At 38.7% G+C, this 17,634-nt stretch overlaps 1 protein-coding gene across 3 annotated transcripts in view; it reads right to left on the reverse strand.

Annotated features, from left to right (window-relative positions):
* Window positions 1–17,634, reverse strand: part of TENM3 (teneurin transmembrane protein 3) — a 2,501,300-nt gene that overhangs the window by 131,040 nt on the left and 2,352,626 nt on the right. For all 3 annotated transcript variants that reach the window (XM_032413691.1, XM_032413693.1, XM_032413692.1), the window contains one exon: window positions 7,035–7,157. In XM_032413691.1, coding sequence (XP_032269582.1) covers window positions 7,035–7,157 — 123 coding nt within the window. The remainder of the gene's footprint in view (window positions 1–7,034; window positions 7,158–17,634) is intronic.

The following is a 17,634-nucleotide window of genomic DNA, read 5'->3' on the forward strand; positions in this document are numbered from 1 at the left end:
TACCCCATTACTTATTTATTTATTTTATAACTGGAAATTTGTACAAAAGGAGTGTGTTTTTTGTTTTTTGTTTTTTTTTTGATTGGAGAAGTAATTTGCCAGAGTTATACTAGCCAAAATTTATGGCTTTTTATTTGTCTTATATGATCCCAAACTATTCTATGCTAAATTTTGGCATTTGTCTTATTGTTCCTTTCAAATAAAGTAGTGTTGAAATATCCTGCCACAGTACCCTCTATTTTTCCCTATAGGTATGCATTTGCTAACTCATTATAATTGCCTGCTTGATTTCTATCTTGCCTAGCAATTCACATGCTCTGAGAACAACTGTGATTATCTTTTATTTTTTTTCACTGCTATATTAAAGCCTTGCTCTGTGCATGGCACATAATATATGCTCAATAAATAACTGTACAATACTATGCATTCAAAGGGATATTATGGATATGATTCCTTTCATAAAATCCAAATAACTAATAATAAGGATTTCCATCATTACTTTAGAGAATAATCTTGATGCTGATTTAAAGATGTATCTTCTTAAAAATTTAGCTACAAATTACAAGCGCATGATCTAAAACTCTGTTAAAAAGAGTGAACTCATAATTTTTGTCATGTATCAAATACCTGTCATGTTCCAATCACTGCCTGGCAGCCTACATGCATGATTTGATTTAAACCTCAGTACTACTGCGTGGAGAAACAGGAGGTTAGGGAAGGTCATTTATGTAAAGCCACCCAGTAAGTGACAGAGCTTTAATTCTTAACCAAATCTACCAAGATTTGCTCTGTGTATACTTTGCAAGGCACTGCGTTGGGCTCTTTATATACTTTATAGCATTTAGTCATACTATTTTCACCTATTCGCTTGACAAATACTAATTGAGCACCTTTTACATGTCTATCACTGTGCTGAGGGCTTGGGACAAAGCAGTGGAAAACAGATATGATCTGTGCTTCATACTCTAGCAAAGAAGACATACATTAAGTAGTAATAGTGATAGCCACTTACCATTTTTCAAGCATTTATTACATACTACACACCGTTTTAAGTATTTCCATTGAATCCTTAAAACTGTTCTAATGATGAGAAAACTTAAGGCCAAAGAAGCTATATATATATATACCTTGTCCCAAGTAACAAAGCCATTAATGATCAGAACTAGGATGTGAAGCCAGGTGGGTTGGCTTAAAAGCCTATACTCTATCTCCCTCCTATACTGTTTTTTTATTAGAGTATGGCGTGATGAACAGCCAGATTGTGGAGAGCCCTGTGAATCATTTAAAGGCATCTGATGGAGTCTAGGTCACTGGAGGGTGTCAGGCAGGGTACTGATATCTCAAATTTGTGTTTGAAGACTCTGTGAGCAAGACTAGAGACAAAACAGCCCAGACAGAAGGTGGGCTTCTATAATCCAGGTGAGAGATGATGGGTCCAAGAGATACTGTGGAGTTAGAACTGACAGGACTAGAGAATTTATTGAATCTGGAGGTGAGAGAGTAGGAGGAGCCAGACATGACTCCTGAACTTCTGGCCCAGGTAAGTAGGTGAATGACGATGCCATTTCCTGACCCAAAAAGCTCCAAAGGAGAGGCAAATTTGGAAAGAGAGATGATACGGCAACTGTGTTTTCCAAAAGATGGCCACCACGATATCTTCCATCGCACATGCTCTCATGAAATGAATCCCTGCCATTTCCCCACACAAGACAGGGTTTAATTCTCCTTCCCACGAATCTGGGCTGATCTTACTGACTTTCTTGACCAACAGGATGTAATGGAAGTGACATCCTCAAGTGTCCAATATTGTAGGAGGTGAGAAGGCTTGTAACTTCTGTGTGGGTCTCTTGGAATGCTCCCTCTTGGGATACTTCTCTTCAGAACCAGCTGCTATGCTCTGAGAATTCCAAGCCCCACAGAATGCTCTGGTCAGCAGCCGCAGTTGAGTTCCAGCCAACACACAGCACCAAGTGCCAGCCATGAGAGTGAGCCACCTTGGACTTCCAGCTCAGTGAAGCTTTCAAACAGACCCAGCTGACATCTGAAAGCAACTGCATGAAAACACCCAAGCACTATCACCAGAGTTTCCCAGTCAATCTACAGAATCAGGAGAGGTGATATCAACCGTTCTCTTAAGCCACTGAATCTGGATGTGGCTTATTATGCAGTAACAGAGAACTAAAGTAGTCGATGGGTTCAGTTTTAGACCTGTGAAGTTTGAGGCGCTTGGAAGACACCCAGGTGGAGAAGTTCCAAAGGGCCTTGGATAGATTTTGCCTAGGGATGTCTGGAGCTCAAAGAGAGGGAAATATCTATGCCTCACATACTGATTTGGGAGTAGGTAGAATGTAACATAGCACATAGCATACAGAATGTGACCGAAGCCTGGAGAGCAGTTAAGAGAACCTAGAGGAATCATATTCCAAAAAAGAGCAGAGTCCTGAGTAACGGCAATGCTGAGGGATCAGACAGAGAAAGATGAGTCAACTCAACAAACTGAGAAGTCATTGCCAAAGAGTCAGGAAGAGAGCCAAGGTGAACGGGGATCACAGAAGCTAAGAGAAAAGAGCATTTCAATTAGGAGGGATAGGTTAACAATTATAGGCTACCAAGAACTCAAATATGATAAAGATGGAAGAGTATTCACAGATGCTACCAACATAGCAACTGATAACCCAAGAAGACATCGGTTTCAATGCATTGTCGTAGAGAACAGCCATGAGAAAGGGGTATGTACAAAGCGAAGAGATGAATATGGTGAATACAGATGCTGTGCTCATGAAGGCTGGATGTGAAGGGAGAAGGGACAAATAGGGTAGAGCTATGGTAGAACGGAGAGTCAAGGGGTTTTTCGCTTTTTTTAAAAGATGTTGAGCGGCCTCCATAGGTTCACATGTTGACGGGAGGTGTCAACAGTGGGCAAATTTGGAAGATATAGAATGGGATCAAGAGTGCTCATGGAAAGATGAACCTTGAATACAAGGCAAAGAGTGGAAGTACAGATCCAGACATGCAGAGGAATGAGGATTTGTTTTTAAGAAATTAAGAGAACTTCCTGGGGAGGTTTCTATTTGTGGTTGAATAGAAGGGTCCATCTGTTGAGAGCTGGGGTTCTGAGGACAGTAGGAAGATCTGGAACAATGTGGAAGAGAGTTTGCAAGGGAAATAAAGTAGGGCGGCCACACTGTTGGAGTCAGTGAGCCAGGAGATGGGTATTATGATTCCCTCTTTACACGTGAGGAAATTGAGGCTCCAAGAGGTTAAGTAACTTGCTCAAGGTTAGAAAGTAAATAAATGAAGGAGCTAGGATCTGAATATAGGCCTGTGTCATTCTTTCCAGTACATTAGGCTAAATGAATTCCTTGGTCCCAGGGAATAATTCTAATTTCTGGAAAGAGACTGGTATTGGAAGTTGAAAAGCCTCATTCTCACCTCTATATTCACATTGTCCACTTCCATCAGTTTTGCCTGAGACCCCACACTTCTGACATCTCATCTTTAAAACTGGCAGTCAAAGATGGTCTTGTGGAATATAACAGAAATTCTTCTTTTATATACTAAATACCACATAGACGCTTCCATTCAAATGGGCTTACAAGCTAGCTTGGAGTTTCCTGACGCCTTAACAGCATGAGTGTTCCTTAGAACTGTATTTATGAAATAAGAATAAAATAGGACTGCATAAACAAAAGTACTGTATTTAGAAGCCGTGACTCAATTGTCTCATTATGTTTAGCACAGTTAATTCTCCTAATGAGCTTTGTTCTGAATTCTAAGGCTCTCTTAAGGGTGGTAATCTTGAATTTCTAAAGAGATGATGTGATAGGCTTCTCTGGATAAAGCTGAGGTCGTGGACGATGGGGTCTGGACAGTGCAGGATCATAGGCTTCTCTGGATAAAGCTGAGGTCGTGGACGATGGTGTCTGGACAGTGCAGGATCATCACAGGGGTTTAAAAACTGTGATTTTCAGGTACCTCCTCTGTCTTGTAAATACAGTCCCCTCCTGCCCCCCTGAACCCCATGACTGTAAGTATTTAAGAGATACATACCAAGAATCTTTACTTGGAAAAACAGAAATAAGAATTCCTTATAATTTAGGGGTTTTTTTTGGGGGGGTGCTATTCGAGAAATAATAAAGAAGACAAGTGACTACTAATTAGGTCCCACTTTGTGGACAAGGTCTGAGCCCAGAGATAGCCTTCCTTTCCATAAGGAGAAATGACTATGAATCCCCAGTCCAGCTGACAGCTGGAGGATCAGTTTTTCTCCAGAGCTCCTAACTCATCCTGGGGCATCTGGTGCCTGTTCCTTACGTGGGGGTCTTCTTTACAAGGCTAGGAAGAAGGTTCTTTCCTTCCCTGTACATACGTCCTACAGGCTCATGGGAGTCAACTGTCTGCAGTGCATTCTATGATCATGTGGCGGAACTCCAGTCTCTCCTAGAGGAGGGGACTTTCAGAGCAGCGTTACTGAAACTGTGGGCCAGCATCCTTTGTAAACTGTGAAATTTTGGGGCGCCTGGGTGGCTCAGTTGGTTAAGCCACTGCCTTCGGCTCAGGTCGTGATCCTGGAGTCCCGGGATCGAGTCCCGCATCGGGCTCCCTGCTCAGCGGGGGGTCTGCTTCTCCCTCTGACCCTCCCCCCTCTCATGCTCTCTGTCTCTCATTCTCTCTCTCAAATAAATAAATAAAATCTTAAAAAAAAAAAAACAACAAAACAAACAAAAAAAAAACTGTGAAATTTTGGGAGTGTCAACCAGCACTTGTATAAATGGGAAATGCAGCAGAGTGAGAAAACCAGGGTGCATGTCACAAAATGAGGAGAAGCACTATTTTGGGAAATGTATTTCAGATGGGTATGTGCATGGGTCTGTGGATTTTGACATAATGTGGATTTCTTACTGCAGTCATAGAGAAGAGTTTAAAATTCTATTAGCTCCACAGAATTTCTGAAGCCATATGTACATGATGTTCTTTTTTTTTTTTTTTTTTTTAAGATTTTATTTATTTGACAGAGAGAGAGAAAGAGAGTACAAGCAGGGGGAGCAGCAGAGGGAGAGGGAGAAGCAGGCTCTCCACCAAGCAGGGAGCCCGATGCGGGGCTCGATCCCAGGACCCCGGGATCATGACCTGAGCCGAAGTCAGATGCTTAACTGACTGAGCCACCCAGGTGCCCCCATGATGCTCTTTCAAATGATCCCAGTTTATTCCAGGGTTGTCCTGAAATCTTCTTGCAGGATCTGAACCACAAAAGCACCTTGACCAAGGTTACAAAGTAAACAGGTAAAGAAGCTAAGGATTTGAACATGGTTTATGTGAGCTGAGGAATGCTGCCGATTCAAGCAGAGAAGGTACTCCCTGGCAGAATACCAGGGACCAGCATGAGGCTGTGGGAGCATCTCTCAATCCATAGCTCTCTTGGTATTATGCTGCTTAAGTATTGTGAAACTAATTAGCTGCGCTCTCTTTTCATCTTAACCATGATAAAAGGTTAGGATGTTGTAAAACTAAACATATCTACAATTAGCCTTTCTCTTTTTAGTCTAATTTCTTGAGTCTAAAAAAAAGTTTCCTCCACGTGTGGTTAGTACGTGCCACCAGGCTCTTTTCATAGAAACCATCCGCTTTAAGAGACAGGCTACATTTTAATCTACAGAAACCCAAAATAAACACTCTTAAGCAGTTCGTCTGTGTGTTATCAGTGTATACAAAATTAAACAATTGTTCACTTAATTGCAATTTAGCGGTTCATCTGTGTGTTATCAGTGTATAAAAAATTAAACAATTGTTTACTTAATTGCAATTTCCCCCACCTACAGTTTTCATTACTAATACGTTACCACGTATAGTTTCTTGGAACATGTGAAGCTTTTTATCAAAAGGCTCCATACAGGTGTGGGGCAAAGGGTGTTTATTATTACCATGAAAATCTAAGATCTTATAAAATTCCTCAGGCTCCCTAAGAAGGAAGAGAAATGCCATAAAGTATCGTTGTTAAAATAAAACAGAAGATGAGAAAACAGAGAACAGAAAAATGATAAAGGCATTAGTCACGGTGAATGGGGACGTGTCAAATGGCAGCATATATATATATATATATATATAAATATAAATAAATATATATTATGTTATCTATAAATACACAGTAGCTTCTTTTTAGTCTTGCAAAGAAACTAGCCACATGAGGACGGACATAATTGATGCCAAAGCAGAATACAAATACACGAGATAAGAAGAAACAAAGGGGGAAGAAAAGCTTGGGAAATGCTTAAAGGCAGACAATATATTTATGTGACAAAAAAAGGTATCTTGATCCAGTTGCTTTGAAATATAAAGTATTATGACATTTTGCAAAAAGTCAGAGATTGCTAAGTGTCAAAATACACACAAACACACGTATCAAAATAATGGACAAGTACATATAATATAAATATACACATGTATATATACATTTTCCTGGGTGTTTATATGGAAAAATGAAAGAAAGCATTCTTGAACTTCTTAAATTCTGTTTTTAATTCAGAACCAAATGATCTGAAGGTCTGTTAGCCCAAAGTGCAAACTTTTGAAGGTTTACAGAAAGGACAAGCAGAGGAAAGGTCAATAAATTAAAATCCTTTAATGTGTCTTGTATTTGAAAGCTTTTATAACAAAATTAATATAGTATTCCAACTCCATATGCTAGTTGAATGAAAAAAACTTAATACACCCAAGATACAATATACGAGATGATATACTGAAGTATAGCCTATTTACAGACTAAAAATAAGACAAAATACACACTTGCAGAGGGAAAGCCGGAAAAGCCTAGCCATCAAATCAGAAGGCAGAAAATCGTATTATTCCTATAATAAAAATGTGAACTTCCAATCTTTCAAGTAAGTGAATAAAAACCCCCTCATTAAAAGATGACATCCGTATTTCCAAAATCTTTTCCCTCTCCCAGATATAACCGGATGTGACATGGATAAAAATAAATTTATGGAAAAGAGATGTTAAAAGAAACACACAAGACACATAATTTTTTCTCTTACCATTGTCGCCAGAAGGTAATGATACAGTGTTTGTTGGCATAGTATCAGAATTCACTTTTCCATTCTCAAATGTGTCATTTTCAGTCTGCTGTAACTGCCAGTTGAGGCCAAAGAGATGCATTGCTGGGGGCAAAGAATACAAGTTGTTTAAAGGTCTGCTGTTTTTAGGCAGTAGAGCAAACGGTAAACATGTTTATAACAAGATTCATATGTAAAGTGAAAATTTCCATGTTCTGGAATACCAAAGATAATTGCACATAAAAATTAGAAAGGAAACCGTTCCTCAAACAAATGCAGCTTAGGTAGCGATGCTGTGCAATATTGGTACCAGGAGGCTCTCAGGAATGAATGATTATTTGCTCTGCTTTGTCTGAGTTCCACTCCTCTCTGTCATTTAGGTAAGTGGTCGAATGCTCTGTAGCAGCGTCCGCCAAACCTGCTCGAGCTCAGGCCACTTGCACAGGCGGAATACTTAGTTGCAACATCTGTAGATTCTCAAGAAACATGATGCTGTTCATTTGGATTAAGGTAAAAAGTAACAACTGGTCTCCCAGATAGATCTGCTGGCATATGAAATGATCAGAATGGATTTTTATGCACAAAATGTAGTAATATTTGAATAGTCTAGACTTAAGATGAGTTTATGACATTCAATTCATCAACGGCACAGATGAAGCAACACGCTATGTGTCAGGTAATTTCACGCAGAGTTTCTGATGTGGGTATGATACTCTTAGAAATTTATAAAAATTTTGTAAACGTGTTTACTAATTTTCTTTATTTGAAATATTTAGAAAATAGACAACTATAAGACTTTATACATTTATAAATGTAATATACTTAAAATTTTTTATATTATTTTTCTTAATTTATTTGAAGTACTTACAAGAATAACCCCTGTGATATTGACCACTAACCCTCAACTAAACTTTCATTTGTGTTCCACAGAATACAGTTTCAGAATTAATCCCTAAGGAGGCTAAATACCCCTAGGGAAACCCAGGGATGATCATATTACCGTATCACGGAAGATTTTTTTTGGACATTATTTGACATTTCACCATATATATATATGGAATTTACCAGAGAGGTGAACAAAGACATAGTGTTCAAGAAGTATTGTTAGAAATAGTGTGATGACTACCACTGTCAAAAGGCAAGTCCTTATTAAATATGTAATATATGTAGTAACACAATTAAATTGGCAAGGTAAAGAGCAGGGGCTTTAGATGGCATTAGATTTTGGTTTAATCTTCAACTTAGGATTTAGCCTTGGACAAATGATGGAATATTATTAACATTCGTTTTACTTAAAAAATGAGGTTGGTTAAACCTACCTTACTTAATTGATGTGAACTTTCTAGACAGGATAGGTCTACGGGGGTATATCACGGACAGCTGATACATAGCAGGACCGTTCTTAGTACATAGGGACTTCATTTATTTATTGACTCTAGATTAAAGAACTATCTTTTTTAAAGATTTTATTTATTTATGAGAGAGAGAGAGAGAGGGAGGGAGGCAGAGGGAGAAGTAGGCTCCCCATGGAGCAGGGAGCCCGATGTGGGGCTCGATCCCAGGACCGTGGGATCACAACCTGAGCTGAAGGCAGACACTTAACCGACTGAACCACCCAGGTACCCCTAGATTACTGAACTCTTTGAAGTCACCTGACCAGACCACGCTGCCTCTCAATAAATAGTTCCTTCTGTCTGTAAGGCTCTTCATCCACTGTAAAATACCCATTCATTGCTCAGATGGTAGACACCAACTTTGTGGGGTAGCCTTCCCTGACTGGGTTAAGCATCTCTTCCAAGACCGCTTTCATTCACTTTTGTACCTCCGTTACCTTATCTGGTGCCCAATACCTAGTAGGTATTAATAAGTGTTTGTAGGTAAATGAAATGTATGTTCTGATGTTTGCAAATCTAAGAAAACACTGTTGTGGATAAAAATATAGTAATTTAAGGGAACAGTTAATAAACATAAATAAGTAAATGGCCAAGAATAGAGTGTTATATTAATAAATAATTAATGACTATATTAGCATAATGGTATATGAAAAGCAGTTGAGTGGAAGTCCACTAGTACTTTATATAATTAAAATTAAAAAAAAAAAGATTCGATAGTTTGAGGGTATTCTACACGTTTCACATTCTTTTGTTAACAACTCCTGATATAAAATTATGCTATAATAAGAAACACAGCAAACACAGATACAAACATAGCTACATCTACTCTGTATATTTTTAAAAAATGTATATACTCCCCCTTCTTAAATTATAATCTGGCAGCAATTCCTTTCAAGCTCTGGTTTTTTTAAGGATTAAGATATAGGTTGTAGAATCCTTGAATTCACAAATTGTCAACTTGTAAGGAGGTATAACTTCATATGTCATTTTGCATTAAATTACATAGTGTTTGAGTGGCAAAATGTCAGGAGCTTTCTAAACATTTATCACTTCATGCATTTTTTCAAGGTTTTAGGTATTTCAGCAATTTTTGAATAAAATAATGGGAACTTGTTCTGCATACAGTAAAAGCTTTGACAGACATACTTCGGCATAGTTTTGATAAATATTCCAAAAGGGTCAAAGTTTCTACACAAAATAATTCATCATCATTGTGAGCTTTTATGTAACATAAAAAGTCTTCCTGAATGATAGATTTGCTTATATTATTGGTTTTAATAGACTTTGAAGAAGAGAGATAATCCACGGGATCCTGCACAGATGTCAAATATTAGAAAGTAATGTTATGTTTCTGTTTGGAAAGCTATTTTATTTTTTAATTTTTTTTTGCCAGATGGGCAATAGCTTTATTACATATTTTCTTCTTACAGTAAATCTCAATAAAATGAAATTCCAGTCTACTTAAGACGCTGTATAATGAGAACCATACCAAATAATATTATATCTTGTTTAACACTGCATTGAAAACGGAGACCAACAAGTTGTTTGGTCTTGGGATATTATGTACTTTGAAAATCTTGGCGTTTGGTATTTAGCAATGCTCTTGACACTCGTTATGTGTAACTTGAGATTCTTCTACAAATACAGGGTGTTAGTAAAACTGACTCCAAAAATGAGAGAGGGGGAGACCAAGGGAGGCAGCAAACTCGTAAAAGTCAAAAATGCTAGAGTGATTTCTGAGCACTTGCACAATAATGCTGTATGGGAAGGTCTTGGCAGACAAATAAGGGAAAATCAGTGAAATAAAATACATATGTAAATACAGAAGGATGAGCCCAATTCTTCAATACCCGAATTGGAAAGAAGATTTGAACCCACGGGAGGGCCTGTGGCACCACTACTCATGACTGGTGAAAATCGATCCTTGGTGTATGCATGACCTAGGGGGGTGGGGGGAGAGGGTCCAGGAGTGGCTGGGAGCTCTGTGCCCTTCGGGGTCCCTCACCCCTCTGGGCACATAGCTTAGGTGAGGAGTATCGGCCGGCAGGAATGTTGTTCTTGTGCTGGTGTTAGGACATCACGATGCAGTATTTTTTTTTAAGAGAAAACATTCATTAAGCACTTATTATATATCAAATGTTGTGCTAGTGTTTCACCTGCTTTATCTCATTTAATCTTCATGAAGACTCCAATGAATACTTACTGTTATTACTTTTTTTCATTTTAAATCTGAGAAAATTGAGGCTTTTGGGGAGCTTAACTTTTCAAGCAGGCAAACAGTAGACCTTGCCCTTCAACCCAGACCTTCTGATCACAAAGGGCTTAGCCCAATACACCTGTCTATTCTCCCAGGGGGCAGAGGAATGTGAAAATCTGTACCGAAGGAAGTGAAATGTACCTTCAGTGAGGGCCACAGGCTAGATAAGGTTTTTCTACTAGATCTAGAAAACAGAAGGCAGAGATAGTATTTGGTGGCAGAGGATGGGCAAAGATTCTTCTAAGTAACATTTGTGTAATCCAGGCACGGTTCTTCCATATAAGAACTTTCCCACTCTACTGAATTCTCTTTTGTAGAAGAAAATTTTATAGTAATATGATAAGGATGAAAATTCACAACAGGCTATTTTGGTTAACTCTAAGAGTAGTTTTTTTTTAAGATTTTATTTATTTATTTATTTGAGAGAGAGTGAGGGAGCGAGAGAGCGAGTGCAAGCTGGAGGAGGAGCAGAAGGAGAGGGACAAGCAGACTCTGCACTGAGCATGGAGCTTGACGTAGAGATCTCAGGACCCTGAGATCATGACCTGAGCCAAAACCAAGAGCTGGATGCTCAACCTACTGAGCCACCCAGGCGCCCCTCTAAGACTCTTTAAAACAACAATTTAAAAATTACACGTGAACCCTATACGTGCGTATTTTAAAGTTATAGAAAGCATTCATGTAGATTTAATCTTAAAAAATTTGTTTCTGATATCATGTTTCATAGTTTCATACAGTTATTTCCATGTATCTCTGGGTGATTTTAATGAGGGGTGGGGGCTGGATTCATATCTAAAATGTTATCCAAGGAAGAGGGGAATTTGTGAATGACAGCAGTAACGTTATATGTCGGCTCAAGTGTGTTCTTTACCTTTAAAAATACCTTGATGTCTATTAACTTGTTTTTTTTTTTTTTTTAAAGATTTATTTATTTTAGAGAGAGAGAGTACGAGTGGAAGGGGGAGAGGGAGAGAGAATCTCAAGCACACACTGCTCCTAGTGCAGAGGCTGACGCGAGGCTCGGTCTCGGGACCTTGATATCAGGACCTGAGCTGAAACCAAGAGTCGGATGCTTAACTGACTGAGCCACCCAGGTGCCCCGATGTCTATTATCTTCTAATAATGAATGAATGGTGTATGACAGCAGTCATCATTCCTGTTGTACGAGTGAAACACAGGCAGAGAGCAGGTTAGTGACTTACTCAACACCTTTTAAAAAAAGTTAGTGTATAAAGAGGACTCACGATACCAGATATCTTGACCCGATGTCAGGATTCCTTTTCCTATACTGAGCTGTTGTCCTTTTTAATCGCAACTGTTTTGAATCAAAATTTTAAGAAATTTAAAAAATCTTAACACGAATTGTTGATTTATTTCTTTTTCGACAGCAGCACATATAATCAGAGGTTGTCCATTTGTTGAAATGGGCTTCTAAATACAAGATGTTGACCCACTGAAAATGGCTGCATTTTGCAAAATCATTTGTAAGTTGCTTGTTTGGAATTAGAATGTATTTTCTTTACATAATCCAACAGAAATATGTATCTACATAACACCAAAAAGCATGAACAAGAATGCTCTCAGAAGCATTATTTGTAATAACCTCAAACTGGAAACCCAGATGTCCGCCAGCAGTAAAAAGGATAAACAAATTATAGTGTTTATCATATATCATACCATATCATCAGAGTCAACCAAGGAACTCTATAGACCAACGTAAATGAACGAAGCACTGTCAGGTGCAATGGCATGAATACATCTCACAAACATAGTGCTGAGCAAGAGAACCCAGTCACAAAAAAACATGAATATTGTATAAGGCAATGTGCATAAAGTTCAAAAGCAGGTAAAATTAACTGGTAGGAACAGAAGTCACCAGAGTAATTACCTCTAGGGAGGGGGACTAGGTAATGACCGGGAGAGGCCATAGGGGACTTCTGGAACGCTAGTAATATTTTTATTTTTCTATCTGGGAAGTGGTTCCACTGGTGTGTTCACTTACGATCTGTACACTTTTCTAAATTAAAATATTTATTTAAAAGTAGTCCATCTAACACATAGCATAACTAAAGGATGTATATTTTCACCTTCCCTACACCGTCCCTGCAGGTGCTCGTCTCTACAAGGTTCCCAGGTGTTCCTCTAGGGAAGATACCCAGTGTAGAATGGCAAGTGACTTCATCAGATAGGAGCTAGAGGGGAGAGTGAGGAAAGGCTTGCTCGGTGGCAATCTCGGGGGTTAGACGGAAAGCAATCGGATTAAACAAGTTCATGTATGGGGTTAATGACTGTCAGCTCATGGCCTTCCCAGACTGATTTGTAGTTTCAAAACACTATGACTGGTCTTGGTGAGGTTGTGGAGAAACTGCAAGCCTTGTGCACTGTTGATGAGATTGTAAAGTGGTTCACCTGCTATGGAAAACACTATAGTGGTTCCTCAAAATAAATAAATAAATAAATAAATAAATAAATAAATAAATAAATAAATACTGGAACTACTATATGACCCAGAATCCCACTTCTGGATATACACGCCAAAGAACTGAAAGCAGGGTCTCTGGAAGAGAAATTTGCACATCCATGTTCAAAGCAGCACTATTCATAACAGTCAAGAGGCAAAAGCAACCCAAATGTCCATCAACAGAAGAATGGATAAAGAATATATACACACAAAGGAATATTCCTCAGTCTTAAAAAGGAAGGGAGCCCTGTCACAGGCTGTAACATGGATGAACCCTGAGGACATGATGTTAAGTGAAATAAGCCAGCTGCCAAAAGACAAATATGGTTTTGATTCCACTTATATGGGGTATCTAAAGTAGTTCAAATTCATAGAGGCAGAAAGAATGGTGGTTACCAGGGGGTCAGGGTAAGGGGAAATGGGGAGTTGTTTAAAAAGTGTAGAATTTCAGTTTTGTAAGATGGAAAATTCTGGAGATCTGTTGCACAACCGTGTGAATATATCACAGGGCCCATGAACTGGCCAGATTTGCTTGTCCACCATTTAAATCATGGCCTTAATTTCCCTGCTTCCATGTCTTTGCTTCTGTCATTCCTGGCCTCTGGGATGCCGCCCCCAAGTTCTGTTGGATGACATCTCACCAATACCTCGAAGTCCAGTTGAAATGACATTTGTTCACGAGGCCTTTCTGGAATGAATAACTACCCTGTCCTACCATAGCATTTTGTAGTATTTTACCTAAAACATCCCACTCTTTGTCTGAATAAATTTTTTACTTTCTGCAGTTGTGAGGAGCGAGGAGTTGTAAGAGAAACAGAAATGGATCTTTGCGGTGAGGGGGTAAAACAGGCACCTCAAGGGGAAAAAGAGAGAGGACTCTGGGAAGAAAGAGAATAAATGATAGGATTTTAGCTATGAAAAAATAAGAGAGGATAGTTAAGGGAAAGGTTTAATATATAATTCAGCTTTTTCAATATTTTGCTGAAAGTTGATTTTAGAGGCCTGGATCTCTGTAGCTGCACTGGTTCCTGAGAAACAGGGGGTGACCAACAGGGCCCCTGAGACTGTTAACAGTCAGAAGAAGCCTTGGGGGCACCTCGTCTAATTCCTCCCTTTTTCTCGGGGCAAGAGAACATTGATTTCCAAGATGATTCCCAGTCAGAAAGCTTTTATTTATTTTTAAAAATATTTTATTTATTTATTTGCTAGAGTGAGAGAGAGAGAGAGCAGGAACAGGGGGAGCGGCAGGCAGAGGGAGAAGCAGGGTCCCCGCTGAGCAAGGAGCCCGATGTGGGACTCGATCCCAGGACCCTGGGATCATGACCTGAGCTGAAGGCAGCCGCTTCATCAACTGACCCACCCAGGCGTCCCAGAACCCTTTTAAATTAGTTGTTATATATCTAACATTTGTCATCTACAAACTTAATGAGCATACTTTTAATACTATCACCCACGTTGATGATAAAAATTACCATGATATCAACTCTAGAAATAACACACATGGATGTGAAGCCATCCGTCATTATCGCAAACTCTGTTACTAACAGCCAAATGGTCTACTTTTATAGACTATAGCTTTCTAGGCCGTCTCATGGTATTCTTGGATTCAACCAATCTGAAGATGTTTACAATGAAATATTTCTTATATAATTAAAAAAATTCATTCTAAAGCCTCCTAGTTTTTTTCTGTAGGCTTTTCCAGTTAATGTTGAGCAAAAAAGCCTCACTAATTGAGATAATTTTGAGACAATATGCTAGTGAAATTCTATGACGACATTTTCTTTCCGATTCGAAGACCATTCCAGTGAAAGAAATCACAGCATACATTCCTTTTACCTTTCCAGGCTGATGGAGATGAAAGGAATCCACGATATTCTAGGATTCCACTTCTTCCCCATAGGAAAAAAAAAGGGCATGCCATTGTTTTTAACCAATGTATGTTGGTTTGATACTTAAAAGCCAGCATGTGGTACACTTGAAACCAAAATGTGTAATTAAAGAAAATTATATACCACCAAGTAGCAAGTTCAGTGCCATTTTTAGTTCTGTGTTGAGGGAAAAGGTGCCAGATTTTGATCTTGTCTCTGGGGACCATGCTGCTGAAGTTGTTATCACAGCTACTATCATTTCTCCCGGCATGCCTGTGTTCTTAGATACTGCCAAATATGGATGGGAAGGCGGGCTGGCGACAGCTGGTGACAGGGTCCAGCAATCTGCCAGAACCTTGGAGTAAATTACAGGGGATGTTGTGAAGCGAACACAGAAGCAAGCACCCTTGCCATCAGAAACCCGAATGCAGCTTATGCCACCAGAACCCTGAAGAGTAACACTCTGACGTTTTGGCAACCTGGAACACAGTTCTTAGCATGCCTGCCATTATTGGCTAAATGCTGTTTAATATTACAAGATCAAGCAAACATTCTCACAAAGACCAAAAAAAAAAAAAAAAAATCTGAGATCATATGAGAACCAGAATGTGGTAAGAAAAAATGGACTTAAAAAATATCATCCTGAAAGTGTCTGCAATGCAGTTTTGTGTCCGCCTCCCAAACCCTGAAAGTTCATCATGGAGGCAAGCAAAGGTCTAAAGTTCTCCCCGTCTTGTAATTCACCTCACATCCACCATGGTACATTTTCCCCAAAATAATCTTCCTGAGAAAGATTCATTAGGAACATGTTATCAGAAGTTACAGGAAAAGAAAATCAGAATCTGACCTTTTATAGTTAAGAGCACAGTTTCCAACACAGATTGCCTGTGGAGTCTTGTGGAGCCTTTGTCGATAATAAAAGAGAACTGGGTCCCAGTCTCCATTCTGGCTCGAACTAGCTGTGGGACCTTGGCAAGTCACTGGGCTTCTCTGAGGCTTAGATCTCCCGTTTATATAAATATCCAAAGAGCTTGCACAAAATGATCTCTAAGGTCTCTTCCAGATTTAAATTCTTTGATACGTCAATATGTTTTCAAATATAAATATTAGGTTACATCACTGAGTAGAGGCAAAGACATCCGGCATCAATAAGATATCAACATATTAGAATAGCAATGCTTTTGTTCCTTTTTTTAAAATTTGAAAATAAAATAAAATTGCATGGGATCAAACAACCACTTCATGCATACAATTCCTTCGGTATCTTGGGTTTCGAAAGCAAAATTTCATCATTTTATGTTTCAAGTTCAGAAATACATAAGTATACATGATGCGTATGTGCAGTGATTAGATTTTACAGAATAAAATAAGAAAAATACTCTTAAATATAGGACAATGATTTGCTTTGATACATGCTTATAGAATACAGCCAGGTTTTCAATGTAAAATGAAAGCATCTCATGTAAAGATGCAGTTTGTAACTTGGACCCCTACTGGTCTAAACTGTCATTAGGAATACATAGTTTTCCATAAATTAGCTTTTGTTTTGGATTTCCTGCTGTGTTCATATACATGTTGACGGAGTGTGTGAGGCAATATTTTGGCATTCTAATCCATTGTTATTTGTTACTAGCTTTCAAGTCTAATATTATCCGAACAGTCTATATCTTACTGGCCCAAACATGGTCATTTTATTTATTTTATTTTTTCCAAATATGGTCATTTTAAAATCGATATTTTTTTGGAAAGCTTTCATATTAATATGTACTCAAGCTGTCATTAAGAAGAAGGGGATTATCCTAACTATAGGATATTTTGATATGCAAAGGCACTAATAACACTTGAGGTAGCAAGTTTCTCTGAGTATTGTAAGATAACATACTAAAATCATAGGTTTTATGTAAACTAATAGTTTTGGTGGGGAGAGGGGAAAGGAGACAAGGAGTGGCTGCTGATATTTTATATATCCACGCTGTGTATTTTTCCTTTCTGTTCTTTTTTTGGCAGTATGGCATTAGTGGGAAGGTAGAATCACTTTGGCTATCGAAATGTCTTGACGGGACAGTGATTCAGTTATGTGGATTTGCCAGAATATCTGACTCATATTCTTTTGCAAATTAAATGTACATTAAAAATTCCACTTCTAAATTGCATTGCACTTTTTCTTTCTTCACTATGTAGGTTCGTTATCACACGTTGAAGGATGCTGTTGAGGAGAGTTATTCTACCTGTCCGCTGACGGCCAATGCTGAAGCTGACAGGGCTTATGAAAATCAAGCTGCTGTGTCTGTCACCAAGGGAATTAAGTCAGGACTTTGAAAACAGGCTGTTTTCCTAATGTTTCATTAGTTTTCTCTCATGTCCCGGTTCTGTTCTCTGAATGAAAGAAGCATTCCCTCTCCAATCTCATGGAAAGAACAAAGTGTTCACCATTATGATAGGCTGTCCAAAGGGGCCAGTCATTATCAATCAACTTTGAGGTAACAGTTGTCAACGTTAAGGAATATGGCAAGAGGACCTATTTCAAGAACATTCAAAATACACAATGAAATTATTTACATGATCTGTGGACGATTCCCCACATGCCAATATACTGACTTGG

Source organism: Phoca vitulina, unplaced genomic scaffold (genome assembly GCF_004348235.1).
Source record: "Phoca vitulina isolate PV1807 unplaced genomic scaffold, GSC_HSeal_1.0 scaffold15, whole genome shotgun sequence".
NCBI classification, from domain to species: domain Eukaryota; kingdom Metazoa; phylum Chordata; class Mammalia; order Carnivora; family Phocidae; genus Phoca; species Phoca vitulina.